Source organism: Apium graveolens, chromosome 11 (assembly GCF_009905375.1).
Source record: "Apium graveolens cultivar Ventura chromosome 11, ASM990537v1, whole genome shotgun sequence".
NCBI lineage: Eukaryota > Viridiplantae > Streptophyta > Magnoliopsida > Apiales > Apiaceae > Apium > Apium graveolens.
Window position 1 is genome coordinate 50,884,920 of NC_133657.1, and position 21,298 is coordinate 50,906,217.

Here is a 21,298-nt window from a genome sequence, read left to right on the forward strand (position 1 = left end):
TGGCCTCCGTCTTCTCAAGTTATCCTCTCTTCTTGCTCCTTGGTGGCTACAATATGTTTTCACCCAATTCCAAGCAAGAAGAGAATAAGAATATATATAGGCTACAATAAGGACCATGGATAATTAGGTTGGGCCTTCTAATTACATCTTGAGCCTAGCCCAATGTAATTAAATATTAATTCAATCCACTAAAGAATTAATATTTGCACTACCTTTCATAATACCATAATTTAATTAATTCGGTTCCAATATTATTTGCTTATTAAATTCCCCATGTTTAAAATATCATATGTCCATTAATTAAATAAATTACTGATAATTTATTTAATTAATATCTTTTATCCTTGATCATCCACTCAACCTTTATTTAATTATGCCAGAATAAATTCCACCTGCAGGATTTCACATAATTAAATCTTTTTGAGCTTTCAAGGGGACATCATTAACCCGAATATTATCAGGACATGGATTCCTTCAATAAATAATATCCACCATGTATATAATTCCATCACCCAAAATATAATGATATAATTCAAAAGAATTATTTCATATATAAATCAAAGCATGTAAATAATATACACGTGTCAATTACTATTTCCGGATTAAGAACCTAAGCATTAATAATAACATAGAATCTTAGTTCTCCTTCTTAATCAGTATTAAGGGAAAAATTCTAAATTTGATCATGTTCAATATACACAAAGTATACTAGTATTATTTATTAGTCAATATAAACTAATCTAAATAATACTACAGCCATACCAGTGGATTGTCCAACACCACCTGTGCTGTGAACCTTATTATATTATATAACCGTATTTAACAATCTAATATTCTGTATCCCATTTGATACTAGATTGTTCACAATATATAATATTAGACAACATGTAACCATTCAAATGATTCTCAAATAAACTGGCCAGAAATAAATGTACATACTTCAAATAAATATTTTCAGTATACACTAACAGATTCCACAACAATGTTGGTTCTTAGATTGTAGACTCTATATGCTTTACCAACAGCATATCCAACAAAAATTCCTTCATCTGCTTTAGCATCAAACTTTCCATTTTGATCAGTTTGATTTCTCAGAATATAGCATTTACAGCCAAAGACATGAAGAAAGTTTAGAGTTGGCTTCTTGTTCTTGAACAATTGATAAGGAGTCATGCATCTTGTTTGATTAATCAGAGAGATATTCTGAGTGTAGTATGCAGTGTTTACAGCTTCAGCCCAGAAATAAGTTGGTAATTTTGATTCTTCAAGCATTGTCCTTGCAGCTTCAATAAGAGATCTGTTCTTTCTTTCCACTACTCCATTCTGTTGTGGAGTCCTTGCTGCTGAAAACTCATGCAAGATCCCATTTTCCTCACAAAATGCTCTCATGATATAGTTTTTGAATTCAGTTCCATTGTCACTCCTGATTCTTCTAACTTTGAAATCAGAATGATTGTTAACTTGCCTTATGTGATTGATGATGATTTCACTAGCCTCATCTTTAGACTTTAGGAAATATGTCCAAGAGAACTTTGAGAAATCATCTACAATTACTAGGAAAAATCTTTTCTTTGAAATTGACAATACATTGACTGGTCCGAACAAATCCATGTGAAGTAGTTGCAAAGGCTCTTCAATTGCTGAATCAAGTTTCTTCCTGAATGATGCTTTGATCTACTTCCCTTTTTGGCAGGCATCACACAGTCCATCCTTTGTAAACTCCACTAGAGGAATGCCTCTTACTAGCTCTTTCTTTACCAGCTCATTCATGGTCTTGAAGTTTAGATGGGATAGCTTCTTGTGCCATAGCCAACTTTCATCTTGACTTGCTTTACTGAGAAGACAAGTTACAGATTCTGCATTAGATGAGTTGAAATCATCTAGGTACACATTTCCTCTTCTCACACCAGTGAGAACCACTTTGTTGTTTTGATTGTTAGTCACAACACAGGCTTCTTTGTTGAAGGTTACTGAGTTGCCTTTGTCACAAAGCTGGCTAATGCTCAACAGATTGTGTTTAAGACCATCCACTAAGGCAACTTCTTCAATGATGACATTGTCCTTTGAAATCAAGCCATATCCCACAGTATATCCTTTGCTATCATCTCCAAAAGTAATATTTGGGCCAGCTCTCTCCTTAAATTCTGTGAGCAGGGTAGAATCACCAGTCATATGTCTTGAACAACCATTATCCAAGTACCAAAGATTCCTTCTATTTCCCTGCACACATCAAAATCAAATCAAGTTGATTTTGGTACCCAAGTTTCCTTGGGTCCTGCCTTGTTAGCTTTCTTCTTCTGTTTCTTAGGTCTTAACTCATTTGACTCAGGAATTTCAGATTCTTCCTTAGTCATTTGGGTTGGGCCTTTGAAACCACTAGATGCAACAGAATTGTCATGCATGTTATGGCTAACAGGAAATGGCATGCTTGGTGCAAACATGCTATTCTAGTAAGGCATGCTAAATGGCATTTGAGGCATATTGTATGCAGCATAATATGGATTAGGTGTAAATGGCATATTAGCAAATTGTGCATTCATATTCTGTGTAGGCATAGCATTAACAGGCATGGGAGGCATGGCATTCATGTTAGGAAATTGAGACTGAACAGACATGGGAGTAGGCATGGCAGATTTACAATTAATAGACAAATGATTTACACTACCACACTTGACACAGATCTTTCTAGGAGCATATTTATCAGGTGTGTAGTTATTATGTTTGTTAATCCCTACTTTACCATTCCTATTGTTTTTCTTTTTAGTTTCTATTTTTACCTCTATTTTCTCAAGTCTGTCACTTAACTGTTTGACAGTCATGTGACCAACATTAGCCTTTTTCCCTTTCTTAGCTTGACTTGACTCTCCTGAAACAAAGTTCTTGGAAACAGACCCATACTTATCATTTAGCTTGGTTAATTTGGCTTTGCTAATGGGTTTGCTTACAGCCGACGGATGAGGATTTTTATCATTCGATGGATAACACTTTTTGTTATCCGACGGATAGTCCTCATCATCCGTCGAGTCTACATCTGTCAGCAACCCATCTACCAAAATAGGTTCAAGTTTTTTACTTATTCTTTTTCCAGGCTTCATCACAAAAAGACTCAATTCCTTGAACCTTGGTGATTTGAGCATGAACATCTCTGGATGTTTTCCATGCTTTAATCACCTCTAGTTCACGATCGAGCTGCTTCTTTAAAATTTCTTCCTTTTTCAAGGACTCAATTAATTCCTCCTTGGCAATCCTACACTCAATTTTTAGTTTTTCAAACTCAACAAACTGAGACTCAAGCACATTATTCCTCTCACTTAAAAACAAGTTATTTTCTTTGATTTTAGCATTTTCTTTAGTGAGGGACTTAAGTGTAACACGCAAATGATACAATTCTGTAGACATGTCATTTACGGCATCATTACACTCAACTTTAGATAAATGTGCAAGGTTTGTAGTGATTACCTGATTGCTTGAGGAACTTGTCTCTGTTTCATCAGACTTGGTCATAAGGGCTAGATTGACATAGCTGACATCTTCATCTTCATCCAAGCCATCAGCTGCCCCATCATTCTCTTGTGTAATAAAAGCCCTTTCCTTTTGTTTGAGTAGATCAAAGTATTTTTGCTTGTAATCTACAGACTCAAATCTTTTCTTACTGGAATCTGACTTTCTACACTCATTTGCAAAGTGCCCTGCCAAGCCACATTTGAAACATTTGAATTTTGACTTATCCACCATGTTTCTATTTGGCTTGGCTGCTCCAAAGTTCTTTTTGAACTTGAGCTTGGAAAATCTTCTTGAAAGGAATGCTAGGTGCTCATCAATGTCCTCCATGTCATCTTGGCTCAATGAATCCTCATTTTCTGTAGCTAGCCCCTTACCATTGCTTTCACAGTCCTTTGAAGTTGATTCCACAGCTTCCATCTTCACTTCCTTTTCCTTTTCCAGATCAGCAACTAGTGCAATGGATCCTCCTTTCTTCTTTCCTCTCTCCATTCTTTCATCATGCTCTATCTCAAGCTCATAGGTTTTCAGAATGCCATACAGTCTCTCTAAAGTAAACTCCTTATAATCCTGTGAGTTTCTCAATGAGACTGTCATTGGTTTCCATTCCTTTGGAAGAGATCTGAGAAATTTCATATTGGAGTCTTTAGTCTGATAGACTCTTCCATGCAATTAGTAGTTTTTGAAATCTATTAAAAATGTCAGTGAGTGATTCACTTTCTTCATTGTGAAAATGCTCATATTGCTGAATCAGGAGCTGCATTTTATTTTCTCTTACTTGCTCAGTACCATCACAGATTATCTGTATTGTGTCCTAAACTTCCTTGGCAGTCTTGCAGTTGATGATGTTATCAAACATGTCTGCATCAACACCATTGAACAGAATGTTCATGGCCTTTTTATCTTTCCTGACTTGTTCAATGTCAGGATCAGACCATTCATGCCTTGGCTTTGGAACAGATGGCTCATTTCCTGTTGCAGCTCTCATTGGAACATGAGGGCCTCTTTCTATGCAGTCCACATAGGCCTCATCTTGAGAGAGCATGTGAAGATGCATCTTTACCTTCCAATGATGGTAATTATCTTTATCAAGAAAAGGAATCTTGACTCCAACATCTTTCTTGTTCATCTTGCTGAATTATTTTGATCTTTAAACTCTTTGTAGATTAAGAGCTTGCTCTGATACCAATTGTTAGTCCCTTAACAATGAAGCAAGAATTACAGAAGGGGGGTTGAATGGAATTCTTGAACCTTTTTCTTGAAATAAAAATGTTCAACTCGATTATTGATATATTTGTTTTGATTAGCACAATGCGGAATATAAACTTGAATGAATCAAAACACAAGTAATTAAAAACAAGAGTCTTTAAAAACTTTCTGGTGGATTTAAACAATTCTACCAGAGATATATATAATATATCGAGAGGACTCTGTGTGCAGAAATGCTCACAGCTGCTTACAAAATAGAACTACTGAGAATACAGGAAATGCTAAAGATTATGCTTACAAAGATTTCTCTGTTTTTGAGTTTCTCTCAGCTATCTCAGTTATTTTTCTATTTGCTACTCTCTTGGTTTATATATTACCAAGATTACAAAGTCAAAAAGACTGAACAAATATAAAATCTAACAGTCTTAATCTTTGCTGCTTTTTGTCCTCTATTACCCAGTTAATGGGCTTCCACAATGTGTTTCTATCCAACTCGACGGTTGTGTGTCAGCTTTCACTGTTCAACTGATGTTTGAATTCTTGATATGATCATCCGTCGACTTTCAGATCATCCGTCGATGACTTGATTGATCATCCGTCGACTGCTATGTTAAACATCCGTTGATAGTCATTTGATCATCCATCGAAGGCTTTGTTAATCATCCGTCGGTAGCTATTTTGGCACTTGACTTCATTTCACTTATACAGAATTACAAGACACTACTTATGTACAATTAATTAACCTATTCTGCATATCTAGTTAAAGTCAACATGACTTATATGCTACTAAAGATTCTATACAAAGGTGCATACATCACTGTGCTACAAACTTATTATTACATAAGCTACTCATTCGATGGATAATAAGTTAATCATCCGTCGGGACTATAATGAGTTATCAGTCGGGACTATAATTCTTATCCGTCGAGTGCTACATTATTTCACTAAGTAAAATCTACTTAGATGTTTTGTTTAAGTGATCATCAAGTACACAACATATTCACAACATTATTTCTCTTCATTCATCTCAAAGGACACCACCACCAAAAAAAACATAATCATCTAACGGAGAAAACTTCCAAATACTACTGCTATCGTGTGTTTTAGTGCGTGTTCAAGGAGGAGGAGTAAAGATTTGGATACATACACAAGTAATAGATAGACATAATTGTGTATTATCAGTGGTATAATAACCGCGAGTTACAGCGATTAGGCGGGCCGAATAACCGCGAATTGGCGGGCCGAATAACCGTTTTATAAATAATTATTCAGGTGCGTTTTTGGCGAGCGGTTCCGATTTCACATTTTACAATTCGTGTTTGGCTCATGTGGATACCCGGTTAGTGCCGAATATTGAACCGGCACGTGACGAGGCGAGTCAGGCGAATTTTCAGCGAGCCGAATTACGTTCGGGCTGAGCCAAACCGCTCGTTTGGCCGGCTATACTTGCAGCCATTAGAGGAAGTAAAGTCAATCGATCCACCAACGTGAGAAGAGTACAGATTAATCAGTATGTCCTCGTGAATTATGCCATCTAGCTGGTGAAGGGCTTAATATTAAGCTCATCAATAAGGTTAAATATATTTTTTATCGTAGGTAACCCGCAACCGCTATCCTTTGGGTGCGCACTGGATAAACCCTATGGGCTCACGTAATATCCTGCAAACCACGTGAACCAAGGTAAACCGCATTTAAGTGATAGGCTCTGACTCAGGAGGCATAATCATAAATTCTCTTCCCGTGAGATTCGAACCCGTGACCAAAAGAATAGTTTCCCTTTTTAACCAACTGAGCCAACCCTTGCGGTCAGGTTAAATATATTTCGAAAGGGGTGATAGAAATCTAAGGAAAAACAAAAACAAAAATTGTTGATTAGGTCATAAATTTAGCAGCTCCTTACTTAAATATGGACCTTAGCATTGCAACCACAATTTATAATATCTACTTATTTTACCTTCATGTGTTGCGTAATATAATGGGACCTAGACTAAGTTAGAAATATAATCAGAGACTATGAGGACAGACCCTGAGTTACAAGCCTTAAATTTTTTTGCCCCTGCAATAAAATCTGGTAATATTCTTTATTATCTAACAAAAAGAAAAAGACAACTCCGATGTCCATATCTTGATTCGTTTATTTTAGAACATAGAACATTATTCAGAGTGACACTTATATTAGGTCTGTTTTGGTAAACGAGGACAGGTACAACTAGGGTTGTTCACGAACCGAGCTATTCATAAATAAACTCGAGCTCAGCTCGTTAAAAACTCGTTCGGCTCGGCTCGTTAACGAACTCGAGCTCGAACTCGAACAGAAAAATGTGTTCGTTAAGCAAATCGAGCTCGAGCCGAGTTTTGGGTTGTTCGGCTAGAGCTCGCTCGTTAAAATTCAAAAAAATTCTAATATATCCTGAATATTTTTATATAGGTATGATATTTTTTTAAAAAAAAACCGACTTCACTGTATTTTTTTTTATATTCCAACGATCATTTTTCATACCATATGTGATATATTTTGACGTGATTTAGAAATTTTATATTTTAGTTTCTAATTTTAAAATGTGGCTTCATAATTGTATTTTAGTTAAGATTTTTTTTAAAATATTTTTCAACGATCCAACTGTATGGATGTCATAAAATATATATTTTAATGATATAACCAAAGTTTCACATCAAAATAATTTTATTTGATTTTCTATTTTACGCTCAAACATTAATTTGACTAGTAACGATAACTAGTGTTTAGTCCTGATTTGTTGTTTCGATTATTTTAAATATGCTTTATATCGATCCAACCGTATGGATGTTATAATATATACATTTTATTGATATAACCAAAGTTACATATCAAAATAATTTTATTTGGTTTGTTATTTTAACACTGAAATATTAGTTTGACTAGTAATATTAACTACTGTTTAGTCCTGTATTAGTATCTCGACTTTTTTAAAATAATTTCTAATTGATCCAACCATATGGATGTTAAAATAAATAAATTTTAATGATATAACCAAATTTTCAGATCAAAATAATTTTATTTGGTTTGTTATTTTAACAGTCAAGCATTAGTTTGACTATTACCGCTAACTAGTATTTAGTCATGATTTGTTGTTTGATTATTTTAAAAATACATTATATTGATCCAACCGTTTGGATGTCATAATATATACATTTTATTGATATAATCAAAATTTCATTTCAAAATAATTTTACTTGGTTTGCTATTTTAACAGTCAATTATTCGTTTGACTAGTACTAGTAACTAGTGTTTAGTCCTGTATTAGTATCTCGACTTGTTTAAAATTATTTCTAATTGATCCAACCGTATGGATTTCAAAATAAATATATTTTAATGATATAACCAACTTTTCAGATCAAAATAATTTTATTTGGTTTGTTATTTTAACAGTCAAGTATTAGTTTGATTATTACCACTCACTAGTGTTTAGTCATTAATTGGTGTTTCAATTTTTTTAAAAATATTTTCCTCGATCCAACCGTATGTATGTCAAGATATATATATATATATAGAGTCTTACTCCAATACAAACTAAATTAAAATGCAAACTACAAACTACACCTCCTATACACAACTACACATAATTCCCTCCATTTTTAATTGAATTTTTCCCGTCAATTAGTGAACTCTTTTTAAAATCTAACTTCACTATATTTTTCTACATCATCCAACAATCAGTATGAATACCATATTTGATATGTTTCGACGATAAATTATTAATTATATCTACGAGAATCACTAAAAGTATTGGTTCTGGAATTAGTACTGATTTGAGTTTACTGATTCGGGTAAGTTTAAACACTGATTTTTCGTTAAAATATAGCAAATATGCTATGCAAATCGATGAGTGAGAGATGAATAAAAATACGGTGAAATTATTTTTTTTAAAAAGTTAACCAAATAACGTGAAAAGTAAAATTAAAAATGAAGGGGAAAATGATTAAACATGTGGGTCTCATTGGTTTATAGTTTGTATTCTAATATTTGTTTGTATTTGAGCACTTGCCTATATATATATATATATAGAGTTTTACTCCAATACAAACTAAATTAAAATACAAACTACACCTCCCACACACAATTACACATAATTCCCTCCATTTTTAATTGAATTTTTTCCGTCAATTAGTGAATTCTTTTTAAAATCTAACTTCACTATATTTTTCTACATCATCCAACAATCAATATGAATACCATATTTGATATGTTTCGACAATAAATCACTAATTATGTCTATGAGAATCACTAAAAGTACTCGTTCTGGAATTAGTACTGATTTCAGTTTACTGATTCGGGTAAGTTTAAATACTGATTTGTCGTCAAAATATAGGAAATATGCTATGCAAATCGATGAGTGGGAGATGAAATAAAATACAGTGAAATTATTTTTTAAAAAAGTTAACCAACTAACAAGAAAAGTAAAATTAAAAACGAAGGGGAAAGTGATTAAACATGTGGGTCTCATTGGTTTGTAGTTTGTATTCTAATATTGGTTTGTATTTGAGCACTTGCATATATATATATATATATATATATATATATTAGTGATATAACCAAAGTTTTAAAAATAAATAAATTTATTTGATAAGTTATTTTCACAATCAAACATCGGTTGACCAGAATTTTTTCTGTCTCGGCTCGGCTTGTTTATGTTCGCGAACAAACTCGTGTTCGGCTCGTTAGTTAACGAGTTTGAGCTCGAATACGATTTTTGTTCGATAAGAAAGCTCGGCTCGGCTCGGTTCATCAGAAAAAAATTAAAGTTTAGCTCTATTCAATCAAAACTTGACTCGGCTCGGTTCGTGAGCAGCCGTGGGTACAACAATAGGCCAATTATATAACATACTTACCTTCCAATAATCAGTTTTGGGTTTCTATAATTTAAACACAAGTATATGGAAAGAAACAGAGTGATAAGAAGAATTACCCTGAATACCAATATTATCAGTAGTAAGGGACACCAACTTCCGATCATCTTTGTTATCCAAATGCTATCTTTTAGTATAATTTCATATTTTGATAATTATGTAAACTTGACTATGTACAATTAATTTACAACTCATTTAATAAAAATCTAATATACAAGTTGAATTCATCAACAAAATCTTTTAAAAAAAAACATAAGATTTATTAGCTGTAAGCATAAACTGTATTCATCAAACAACATCAGTAAACCAACAAAAACATGTATATAAATAATATTTCAAACTAGACGGGATTCAAAGATACAAATCGAACTTGACTTAGTTATATAAGTCACCTAGAAACAACAAATACATACCTCACAAACATATAAAATTAGTCCTTCCAAAAGTAAAAAATAATTGATCAAGATCAAATATTTTAAAATATATTATTTATTATTTTATTTATGTATTTAGTAAATAATACACTTAGTAGGAATTGATTAGTAAATATATTATTTATTATTTTATTTATGTATTTAGTAAATAATACACTTAGTAGGGTGTTAAATGAGTAGAGTTCCAAAATTTTCAATATTCAGTTAGTTAAAAATATATTGAACCCTAGATCTAACAATTATCAGCATCACAAATTTTATTATAAAAATTAATATTCGCTAACATATTTACAAACAACTCTACGAGTCTGCGTCCACAAAAAACGAACAAACAAATAACAACGCACGGAAAAAGGGAGGAGAAGACAGCAAGCCAAACATCCCCAATCACCAAGAAATGTGTATCACACTCTCCCTCCGTCCAAACCGCGCCATCTTCCACCACACCTCCGTCGATCTCGGCCGTCCAAACCTCCCGGCGCGTGCTTTACAATTCCCCCACGTGACGTTGCATAATAAGTGGAGCTCGAGGCATAGGTGGTCATTGTGGGCTGGGGATGAGTCATCGATGACAGTGGAGACGGCACTAAAAGTGTTGGGTGTGTCTGAAACTCATAGCTTTGATGATATTCTTAGAGCCAAGAATTCTATTCTTGCTTCTTCTTTACTTGATTCTTATACTATTGCCAAGGTATTATTCATTTCAACTTACGCTTGTAGGAATTGATTATATTATCAAATGTGCAATATTTCATTCTAGGATGTCATGAAATTGTGTCTACTAAATTAATGGGCATAGATCAACAAACAAAGGAGAAACTCAGAGTTATAGTATCAGTGCGTCGTTAGAATAATAATATAAGATCATGGAAAGGGCCTTCCTCTAGCATCTTGAGGTTTTAGAGACGGTCTTAATATGAGATCCTTAGTTACGATCTCGTGCTGCACATTCTCTATATATGTATAACTACAGCATAATGCCACTATACTTTAGCTTCTGCCGTTGTCTTGAAAACAAATCTTGTATCGTGTTTAATTAGCCAACTGTGGTTACTCCCATATCTTAGAATTAACTATATAAGTACCTATTGTTCTTACTAAATTGTACTTGTGATATGGAGTAAGAATGAAAAAGCAAAATTTCCGCAGGTAGAAGCTGCATATGATATGTTACTCATGCAGAGCTTCTCACGGCGAAGAGCTGGAAAAGTTGTAAATAGTAGCATTCGTTATGCTGATGTCAAACCTGTTGCTGCTACTCAACTGGAATCACCTCCTAAGTGGCTGCAGACAAGTTTAAGTAGTCCACTTGTTTCGGTTCGATCACCATCTACCATGGACTTGGGCATACAGGCTGGATTGTATGGAGCTCTGATGGTGTTAACTTATGCAAATGGATCTTCTACGTCGTCAGCATATGGTGGAGCTGATGTTCCTGGGTTGATCTTGGCATCTACTTTTGGGGTGTCCTTATATTTCATGACCAAAAACAATGTTAAGTTAGGTAAGGGGACATCTTTATATTCTTCATTTTATTTTATTTCTATTGCGTCCTCTAAACTTTTGGTCTTGTTTACTTTAGCTGAACGAGAGTTGAGACCTCCTGCTTCACTTGAAATCTTTGTGTACAAAAGAGGGGATATGCATTATCTTACCAACTAAATATTATTTAGTTTCCAGTGTAGCATTATTTCTTTATAAGTTCACCATAGTGGATTGAGGTGATTATAACGCGGTGTATGATATTGGTTCACTTAATCTTTGCTTGAAGGATACTGTTCTGATACTAAATCTGAGTTTGCAAAGTGAAATCACATGAAACTTAATTTGAACGATTGCTGTCCTATCTTGTTAAGGTCTGCAGTCTGATTAAGTAAACCTAGGAAGAGAATGGACTTCAGTGTATTGCTTATCCCCTAAAAACCGTTTTTGATAATGCCTTGCTTGAATGAATCGACATTTGTGGATGGTTGTTCATTTGGGAGTCTTCTATCTATATTTTAGAACTACTGGATCAACTACTCGGCTTTTATCCGGTTCAGAGTACCAATTAATAGAAAAAATATACCGGTATCCGGAGTTTGCTAAATTACCCTCCAGTGATGTTAACACGTCTAAAAATAAGTTGTCCAAAATATAGTAATTCTTTGGAAAATGATACGAGTGTTATGCATCTTCGACAGGGAAGGCAACTCGAATAACAATAGGGGGTCTTGCAGCTGGTGCAATTGTGGGGTCAACAGTTGAGAATTGGTTGCAGGTAGACATTGTCCCATTTCTGGGGATACACTCCCCTGCTACTGTTGTGAGTGAATTTATCATTTTCTCTCAGTTTTTGGTTACATTGTTTTTACGATAGCAGAAGTACATTATGTCTAGAAGTTGGTACTTTGGCTTCTGTAAAATGTGTAATTAACTAACTAAATGTGTTGTACAAATAGTATGTAGAACAAAAATCAGTTGAAATATATGTATAATGTCAAGGGAGTTGTACAGCTTTATAGTTTCTTATTCCCTCTATTTGAATTGAGCCACGTAGAACTGGCATTTTAGTTCTAAACATGGAGTCAGATAACTATATTTAAAAAAAAACAAATTACTTGTCTTTGAATTTAAATTAATAATCTCTTCCTAGGTTTCTATACATTCCAATTGTATTGGGTATAAAAAAATTCATCATCTTGTATCCAGCTGTTTTTATCAATGATTTCTTTCTTCAAGTAGAGAAGGTGATGCGGGCATATATGCAGATTAGATGGTGCAAATATAATCTGTATAAATCAAGACATCAAGATAACAAGAAACAGATATAAGCAGTTAGATATTAGAAGAAAGTTGAAGGATAAATAAATATTTTATCTTCACAATAACTTACACAAATTGCCCACCCTAAGTTCCATCTCTGCACAACTTGATGGGATTTTGCCATACAAAGATGCAAGGGATTAGGAAAGCTTAGAAGTTTTCTGAACAAAATTTGGGCAACATTGTAATTTCTGCATAACTAAAATGTGGCAGTGACTACTAACAAGAACTACATATAAAAATAAATGTGCCTCAGCGAGTTGCTTCAGCACAACCAAATATACAACTGCAGACTCCCGACTCCTTGAAAGCTGGAAACCAAGAAACAATTGTACTAGCTCTATGTCATCTAATACCATCTTCAACATGAGAAGTCTCTATACATGAAGGGTTCTCAACGTTCTGAGCTCTTTCTTTGTAGCTGATAAGGTCCTGATACATCTTCAAAGAGGCCTTGGAAAAATCTGTCAAGGACTCGAAGACTCTGCAAAACCCTGTCTGAAATCCATTTAACGTAATCCGTTGTGTTTCCTGCATGCTGCTCTGGTGCTTTTCCTTCTCTATTTCAACCTTCACTCTAAAATCATCCAACAAATCCGCCCTATCTCTCAAATACTCGATCTGAGAATCATTGTCTAACTCTGGATTGTGGTCGAAATGCTTGGGTCTGAATATCTTGTTTTCTGTTTTCTGAAGTGTGAGAATCTTTTTGTCAAGCACCTTTGATAAACTATCAACTTTCCTCTTCTGCTGCTGCTCCTCTTCTTGCTGATTGCACAAAGCCTTGACATCCTTTGCAAAGCTTTTAATGGCATAGCCCACCATTTTATCAGGTAACTTTTGTAAAAGATTTAACCAATCATTGCAAATTAAAAGCAACTGGGGCCCATTAGTTCCACTTGGTGGGGCAGAACCCCTTCTTTTGGAGTAAAATTCAACTTCAGCTACCACAAACTTAGACAGCCAGCCATGAAGAGCTTCAATGTATGCCTTTTGCGCCAACATGTACTCTTTAAAGCATGTGTGCCAATTCTGAAGTTCTGCCCTAAGCTGAAGAGTAGCAAGTAGGTGAGTGTTGTTGCTAAATTTTCCATATGGGGGGCAGGTAAATGTTTTAACTTCAAACATAATTTTATTCTGGATTTCGTGGCATTCCATCATAATCTTCCATGTATTCATCATACTGCACAATAGTAAGATAACAAAAGTAAACCGGTATTCCTCTAACATTCATTTAACCCCAATAGTTTGTAGGAGTCATCTACTTACCCTTGTAGCAGCTCAATGATCTGAGGTTGCAGTTCTTCATCTCTTAGTTTTTCGATTCTTGAGGAGATTGATTCAGCACTTCGAATAGCAACCAGTATTCTGCTATACAAATCCTTGACTGCTGCCTTAGTCTTGTCGACTGTTTGTCCTTCATCTCCTCTTGCATCTTGATCTCTTAGTTGGTTACATTTCTTCTCATATATTTTCCTTATGCTATCTCCATCCTAAACAAAGTTCGATGTTATAACTAACAAAAAGTAAAGCATGATGAAGCATGAAATAAAGCAAGCTTAAAAGGGCATACGGCTGAAATGACGAAAACCCTATCTACATAAATATGGATTTCCATTCTCATAGAGGGTGTTTGGCTTCGCGATTCTACCTCCTTTGGAGGGAGGGGGAAGTACTTGTAAAAGTACTCCTGCCTCTTATAAGATGCGAAAATGGTAGACCAAACAGGTATGCATCTGTTGGGGTTTCTAATATAGATGGATTTCCATTCTCATAGAGGGTGTTTGGCTTTTTTATTTTTACCTCCTCTCGAGGGAGGGGAAAGTAGTACTTGTAAAAGTACTCTTGCCTCTAATAAGATGCACAAATAGTATAGACCAAACAGGTGCATAATCTGTTGGAGTTTCAGGTTGAAAAACTGATTTCTCTCTACATTTTGGCCTTCTCATCGTCTTTGAATTGTTTTTGTAGCAGGAATATAATATTTTAAAAAAGACAGGAGATTGATTAATTGAGACCGATAACTGCCTATTAGTGTTTGAAGTGTGCAATTTATATACTTCTGTATATTAGTGCTTTATTTGATGCAGTTATTAGCATTCTATGAGCAAGTCCAAGAGAGCTCACCCTTAAATTTATAACTAGAATGCTGACGAATTTCAGTAGTGTTTACCTTAACCTCTTCATAGAGCTTTTTCTCCCAAGCATATAGCCTACCCAGGGTCAATGAATGACTTCCCGAGTCCATTCCCCCGTAGTCATCAAATAGATCATTCTTAAACTCGGTCCATGGTGAAGAGTTTTTGGAATTTGATACTGCAAGACTCTTGCAGGATGATGAGCGAGATGAACTGGACCGCAATGTGATATCCTGGATGAGTTTAGCTGATTTTTCTGCAAAGAACATTAACAATGACATTGAGGGAGAAGGTAAACATTGATAGGAATTGGGTTTCTGAATGCAGAAATGAACAGAGATGAACGTGAAACATAAATAAAAAGGTTTAAGCATGGAGTAATGAGGCAATAGGAAGACCATCACGTAAAATGAAAGATAAAGCGAACACAGCTTATGCACAGCAAATAAATATGAAACTCTTTAAGACTGACATTATTAATGGAAAAATGTGTTACGAGTACCTAACAGTTTAACTCAAGTACATATCCGCATGATATATGTGTTATTGTCAAACACCAATGAATTTTGCAAAAATTAGTGGGGACATTTCAGCAATGAAGAGCAAGAAGAAAAAAGTTAAAGAATAAGGAAGAACATCTAGGCAGCTGAGATTACTAAGCCATCTTTGCCTTTAGACAAGCTAAGTATAAGAGGAGGGGGACAAGAGATCAATAATGCGATTAACCTGTCAAAACTAGAGATAGATTTCCAAAATTAGCCCAAGTTATATTACAGAAGATGGTAAAGTACAGAAGTCACGCTGGTGAACTACAAAGGGAGAAGTGAGAAGTCATGTACAAAGTGAAAGCAGCAAAACTTCCTAAGATCAACCCAAATGATCTCCACATTGTTTCAAAAAAGGTATCAAACCTTAAAATCTTTTAAAAATATACATAAATTTGACAAAAAAACAATTCTTTATTATAAAAAAATGTAAATATAAGACCCACACTACCATGGTGGATTAACTTTACAAACATGTTTGGACAACTGCTGGCATAATTGGACACCATTCATATGAACCATATTACCACCTTAAATAGTATGTCATACAAAGGTAAATATGACATAGAATGTAAAATGAAGAGGCCCATAACTTGCAAAATCTCAGATCTGTGAATCTTGAAGTGTTAATAACTTACCCTCATTGTAAGCATGTCTATAATAATTGCATAGTAACTTAAAAAAACTGGCTTGTAGCATAAGAAAAACAAAGAGTATACACGAGTAGAGGAAGAGGGATAAGAACAAAAAAAAAAAACCTTTCATTTCCTCCAAATTAGATTGCAAGTGTACTCTATTAGCCTCTAGCATCTTGGAAACCTCCTTGCCGGATTCATATGCCCTTAGAAAATGATCTTCAATATCTTTCAAAGCTTCCAACAACTCCCTTCCCCTCACAGGTGTATCAATCACTGTTAAACCCTTTTGCTGATCTCCTGGTTGGGTGATGTTAGAATCAAGATCCACTGCTTTTACAATCTCCTCAACTTCAACTCTCTCATGCTTTACATTTATATTATTTTCATTCACCACCACATTGCTTTTTTCGTCGAATCTATCCCCTACTTGTTCCTCCTCTTCTTCTTCTTCTTCGAGCTCTGGAATGCCTTCCTCTTCCCTAACCACCCTCAAATCATCATCAGAGTTCCTACTATAACCACTTATTACCTCTGGTCTCATCCCTGCAAAAGGGTCAAAAAAATCCCAACCAAAATCTCTTTGTGGTGAAGGCATTGATGGGGGCATTCCCATATAAAAATACCCACAATACTTTTCTTCTTGTTTCTGGTACATACAAGGCTGCTCTTCTCTCTCAACTTTCTGATACATACAAGCTGCTTGTTGTTCCCTCATACCATTTTGGTACAAACAAGCTTGTTCCACTCTTTCTTCCTCAGAAAAATCTGAAGTTGTTGTAGACTCACATTCTATAGCTGTTTGAGCAGGTTCAGATGGTGTTGAGTGTTGAATAAATAAAGGGTTTGAAACCACATTATTATTATCATTATCTTTAGGAGGAGGAGATGGTGGTGGAAAAGTGATGAGAAATGATGAACCAGGTGAAGAATGTCTAGCAACAAACAGATTTATAGCAGCTGAAACTCCAAATAAAGCTTGACAATACCTAAAATGAGCATCTGCAAGAGCATATCTTCTGTCCACAGCTAGCTTTAACAGTCTCCTTCTTTCTCTGCATATTGAAACCACCTCTTCTTCTTCCTCTAACTTTGAAGCTACACAACCCATCTCTTGTAGAGAAAAAGGGTTGGTTTATCTTGGGAAGAATCTTGAAAAATGTATGTCTTTTCTTAAAAAAGAATGGTTTGTTTGTGTCAAAATGTAGTCTTTCTTGAAATTCTTAGTGGGGTTTTAGGGCATAAAGTGAAAAATGCACAAGCTTTTAGAAGCAACCAAGCACTCGTTTTAGGGTAAACTCAAGTGGGTATGTGCTCCAAGACACAGTAATAATCTTGGAAAACCCCTAAAAGAGAAACCCCATAGCCCATTCCATGGTGGTGATACAAACAACACTCACAAAAATACAGAGAGTAAAGTTGGGTTTTTTGGAGCAGAGGTATTCACAATCAAGACTAAAGAGAGAGAGAAGATGAATTAAAATAGGAGTACTGGTTTCTTTTTTAAAGTATTTTTAAAAAACAATATTCTTTTTACATTTTCTGCAATCAAGGAAGGGTAGCTTAACAGAGAGCTATAGATTATGTGAAAATGTGCATTTTGAATGAAATATAGTACTCCTGCTAGCTGGTGAAATAAGCTGACAGTCACACATCACACATAATCCACACATCACACATGTATAGATATAGTGTTGGATACTACTACTACTAGTATAATTAAATATAGACTGAGGGCAGGGAGTTGTAAAGAAGGTAGGGGCTCGAGGAAGAAATAGGTTGTGTTTGGCAATTTGTTACCAACTCAACTCAACTGTTGCTAATAAAAGCATTATTATTAGGGCATGTTTGTTTCTTTGCTTATATGGTGCTAAATTTATTTTCTTGTCACAAATGTAGGTCTGCATATTTATATGTTTGATGATCAGTGTTCTTGTGAAGTTGTATTTATACAGTACACTGATAAATCATTCTATATTAAACTTATAATGTGAAAGAGTGGAAGTAATAAGTCTGGAGTACTAAGGGCAATTAGCTAAAACAAAGTTTGGAGTACAAGGGGCATTTGATTCCTCTCTCTCTCTCTATCTGTTTCTCTGCTGAAAATAAAGGTGCTGCAAAATATAGCAGAGATATTTGGAGAGAGGGAGACAGGTAGCTGACTAGTGAGAGAAACGAGGAGTCAAAGTTTGTCAATCACTGGTTAAAGGGGAGTAGTGCCAATGTTTATGTTGTCGAGTCCTTTAGAGAGAGGGAGAGAGATTACATCCATAAATCCACTTGTTTTATGTTTTTAAGAGCTTCATCCGGGGAGTATTAATTATAGGTAATTTACTACTCCTGCATATGTTGTCAATTTAAGATTATCAAATTTCAAGTGCCATAAATTTTTCTGTTTGAAGTGCAGTAAGTTTTCTGTCTTTGCCCTTTCAGACAATGAAAGAATTGCAACTTCAAAGAATAATTTAAGCGTCTCAAATTTATATTTAGGAGCTATGTTAGTTCCCGGGCCTAACGAAAATTTAATTTTAAATTAATTTAATATAAATATATATACATATTGTGCTTATTACGTATAATAGTTAATAATGACAAATAGGATAAATTTATAATTTTAAAATTATTATCACATAAATTTTAAAAATTATTTACTATAACTTTTTTTATAAATAAATTATTAAATGAAATGACAAATACTTGTGCAATTAAAATAATTTTGGAAAGAAGTAAAGTCAGCGGAGAACATAGATATAATGAAAATTATAAATTAAATAATACGAGGAGAAGAAAAAATAGAAATCGAAGAGGAGAGAGAATTAGTGGAATTATAATTTGAAGGGAGGAAATGAATGTAAATAAGGTGTTCATCAAACTCCGGCCCCTTCATGTATCACATCGTAAAACGCGGTTTTTAGTTTTCGTGATGAGGTGCGGTTTAAATTGTTTAAAATTGCACGATACGGTACGGGTTGGGGTTTGAGTGTGTGATTATATAATATTAATTTAATTAATATTATATTTGATATAAATAGCAAATACATCCTAAAAACATAATAAATATAACGCCCTCCAAATCCGGTGCCTAGATTTAGGATTATTTGCCAATTACCAACATAATTAACTTGTATAATATATATGAATAAACATGCATCTAACCTCATCCAACTATTCGGGATCTTTTCAAGTTATTGCATGAAATAAGAACACAAACATAACTATTGTTATATTTTAAATTAAAATTCTCACACAATTCTGATAAAAAATATATTACACTCCCAAAAGTCTAATTAAGTTTTACACCTAATTCAGTTTTTAACACACACATATACTACACAGTCTACACCTGACCTGTCAACTCAAAACTCTCTTCTTGGATCGGTGTTAGCCCTCTTGGTGCCAGAGGTTCCCGCCTTCTCACTCGCTTCTTTACTATTCGAGTGTGAACATGCTTCATTCTCAAGTTTTACTGAAAGATAAAGGAAGTAACAACAAGCGTGAGCCATAATTGCTCAATAAGTCCACATTATATATATATATATATATGTTAGTGTCAACAAAAGTAAATCAGGCGAATCTGATAAAAAATAGGTAAGCAATCTCGATAGATATCTATTTATTAATGTAATATTAAGGAATGTCGCTGGCGTCGATCAACAATATACTAAACTGGATACAATTGCAGAGCTAATTAGTTACCTTTTCATATAATATATTTGCCGCTTGATTCTCTGACGAAGGGCCGAGTGATTCCTGAGAAGTATACTCGGTCTAGAGAATATAATTTGAACATTAGTAGTAATACAACCATTTAAAGACAAAAATCATAGTCCAACAAAGATACAAAATTTCTACCTTATTTATCAGCCTTACATCTTTTTTTAAATGTGTAAATGTACACGTATCTGGACTAACACCGCATGTGTTTCAACATAAAAAAAAGAAATTTGTAAAATAAAAAGAATTCATTGTAGGTTTAGAGAAACACGGGCTAAAAACCTTTATTTCCCAAATGATATGATGCGATGAATATGTGCGCACTTTTGGCCGGATGAATGTGAATTCTTTTTTTTTTCAATTGGTGAATATTATTAGGATTCAGGTATGTGGAAAAATAATGTTCGAAGAACAAATGATCAAACCGCAAAAAATTATTATATATAAATGAATAGGAGAAACACATATATATAAACAAACAAATAACACACATATATAAGCATGAATGTGTATATATCTCGATAGCATAAATTCACATATATATAAAAAATTAATTGAGAAGATAAATATCAGTGTAATTGTAATGGACCACCATTGGACAGACATTTTTTGCTATTCATATTTACAAACAGAAGCAGACATGTATATTAAAGTAGCCTCCATATCAATATACTTTATTAAAAACTGGAGCCTAAGATCAAACTTCTGCTAGAAATTTCGTCAAACATGTAAAGCTCATAAACAAAAATAATATAATTGTCAGATGTTTAAGAATTTTACCTGATTTGGTTGAACCCACAATGAATTTTTGGTTCCAAATAATTATTCTCAACCGTAATCATACCTATATAATTGACAAAACATGAAAACATAATCAAATACAGATAATAAAAAAATTATGATACATTTATCAACTATGCATACTAATCGAATCAAGCACCATAAGATTACAAAGAAATCTCAGACATATACACATTAATACATATACATGCTCTAAAGTATAGATTCATAGACATATAATAACGAAGAAAAAAAGATGATGATGAAATTACATATTCAATTTTAAAATAGATGTGGGTAATCAAATATATAGAAAGTGTAAATTAGTTAGAATTTGAAGGTTGAAGAAGAGATTGATTATGATTTTTGAATATGATTCGATCTAATTAGTGGATGATGATGTATACTGTGGCGCCCTCCAAACCCGGGTCAGAAGTTTGGGGTCCACAACACAAACACAATATATTAACCTATATAAGAAATATTATTTATAATGACCCTGCTTCATAAAACCACGGATCGCAATAGGTTAAAGTATGAAAACAAGCCACAACCTTAATTTATTACATCGTACCAAAACCCGACTGATTTAACTTACAATTGATAATAAAGTTTTTCTTATAATCGCATTATCTTTCCACTCAATGAAG

At 34.0% G+C, this 21,298-nt stretch overlaps 2 protein-coding genes across 2 annotated transcripts; one reads left to right on the forward strand and one right to left on the reverse strand.

Annotated features, from left to right (window-relative positions):
• The first annotated feature begins 10,325 nt into the window (after window positions 1–10,325).
• On the forward strand, window positions 10,326–12,534 carry LOC141698413 (protein CHAPERONE-LIKE PROTEIN OF POR1, chloroplastic-like). The gene is made up of 3 exons (XM_074503102.1): window positions 10,326–10,722; window positions 11,181–11,535; window positions 12,215–12,534. Exons 1-3 carry the CDS (start codon window positions 10,429–10,431, stop codon window positions 12,388–12,390), a joined length of 825 nt encoding a protein of 274 aa, XP_074359203.1. The 5' UTR covers window positions 10,326–10,428; the 3' UTR covers window positions 12,391–12,534.
• A 316-nt stretch (window positions 12,535–12,850) lies between these two features.
• On the reverse strand, window positions 12,851–18,076 carry LOC141695155 (protein ALTERED PHOSPHATE STARVATION RESPONSE 1-like). Its single transcript, XM_074499418.1, has 4 exons — window positions 16,278–18,076; window positions 15,010–15,230; window positions 14,106–14,329; window positions 12,851–14,019 (listed from the first exon to the last, which is right to left on the reverse strand). The coding sequence occupies exons 1-4, from the start codon at window positions 17,263–17,265 to the stop codon at window positions 13,182–13,184; spliced, it is 2,271 nt and encodes a 756-aa protein (XP_074355519.1). The 5' UTR covers window positions 17,266–18,076; the 3' UTR covers window positions 12,851–13,181.
• Between the last annotated feature and the right edge of the window lie 3,222 nt (window positions 18,077–21,298).

Coding starts and splice junctions, on each gene's coding strand:
- LOC141698413 (XM_074503102.1), top strand. CDS start 10,429: ATGTGTATCACACTCTCCCTCCGTCCAAACCGCGCCATCTTCCACCAC. Junction 10,723..11,180: donor ATTCTTATACTATTGCCAAG/GTATTATTCATT, acceptor AAATTTCCGCAG/GTAGAAGCTGCATATGATAT. Junction 11,536..12,214: donor CAAAAACAATGTTAAGTTAG/GTAAGGGGACAT, acceptor CATCTTCGACAG/GGAAGGCAACTCGAATAACA.
- LOC141695155 (XM_074499418.1), bottom strand. CDS start 17,265: ATGGGTTGTGTAGCTTCAAAGTTAGAGGAAGAAGAAGAGGTGGTTTCA. Junction 14,330..15,009: donor AGCTCTATGAAGAGGTTAAG/GTAAACACTACT, acceptor AACTTTGTTTAG/GATGGAGATAGCATAAGGAA. Junction 14,020..14,105: donor ATCATTGAGCTGCTACAAGG/GTAAGTAGATGA, acceptor ACTATTGTGCAG/TATGATGAATACATGGAAGA.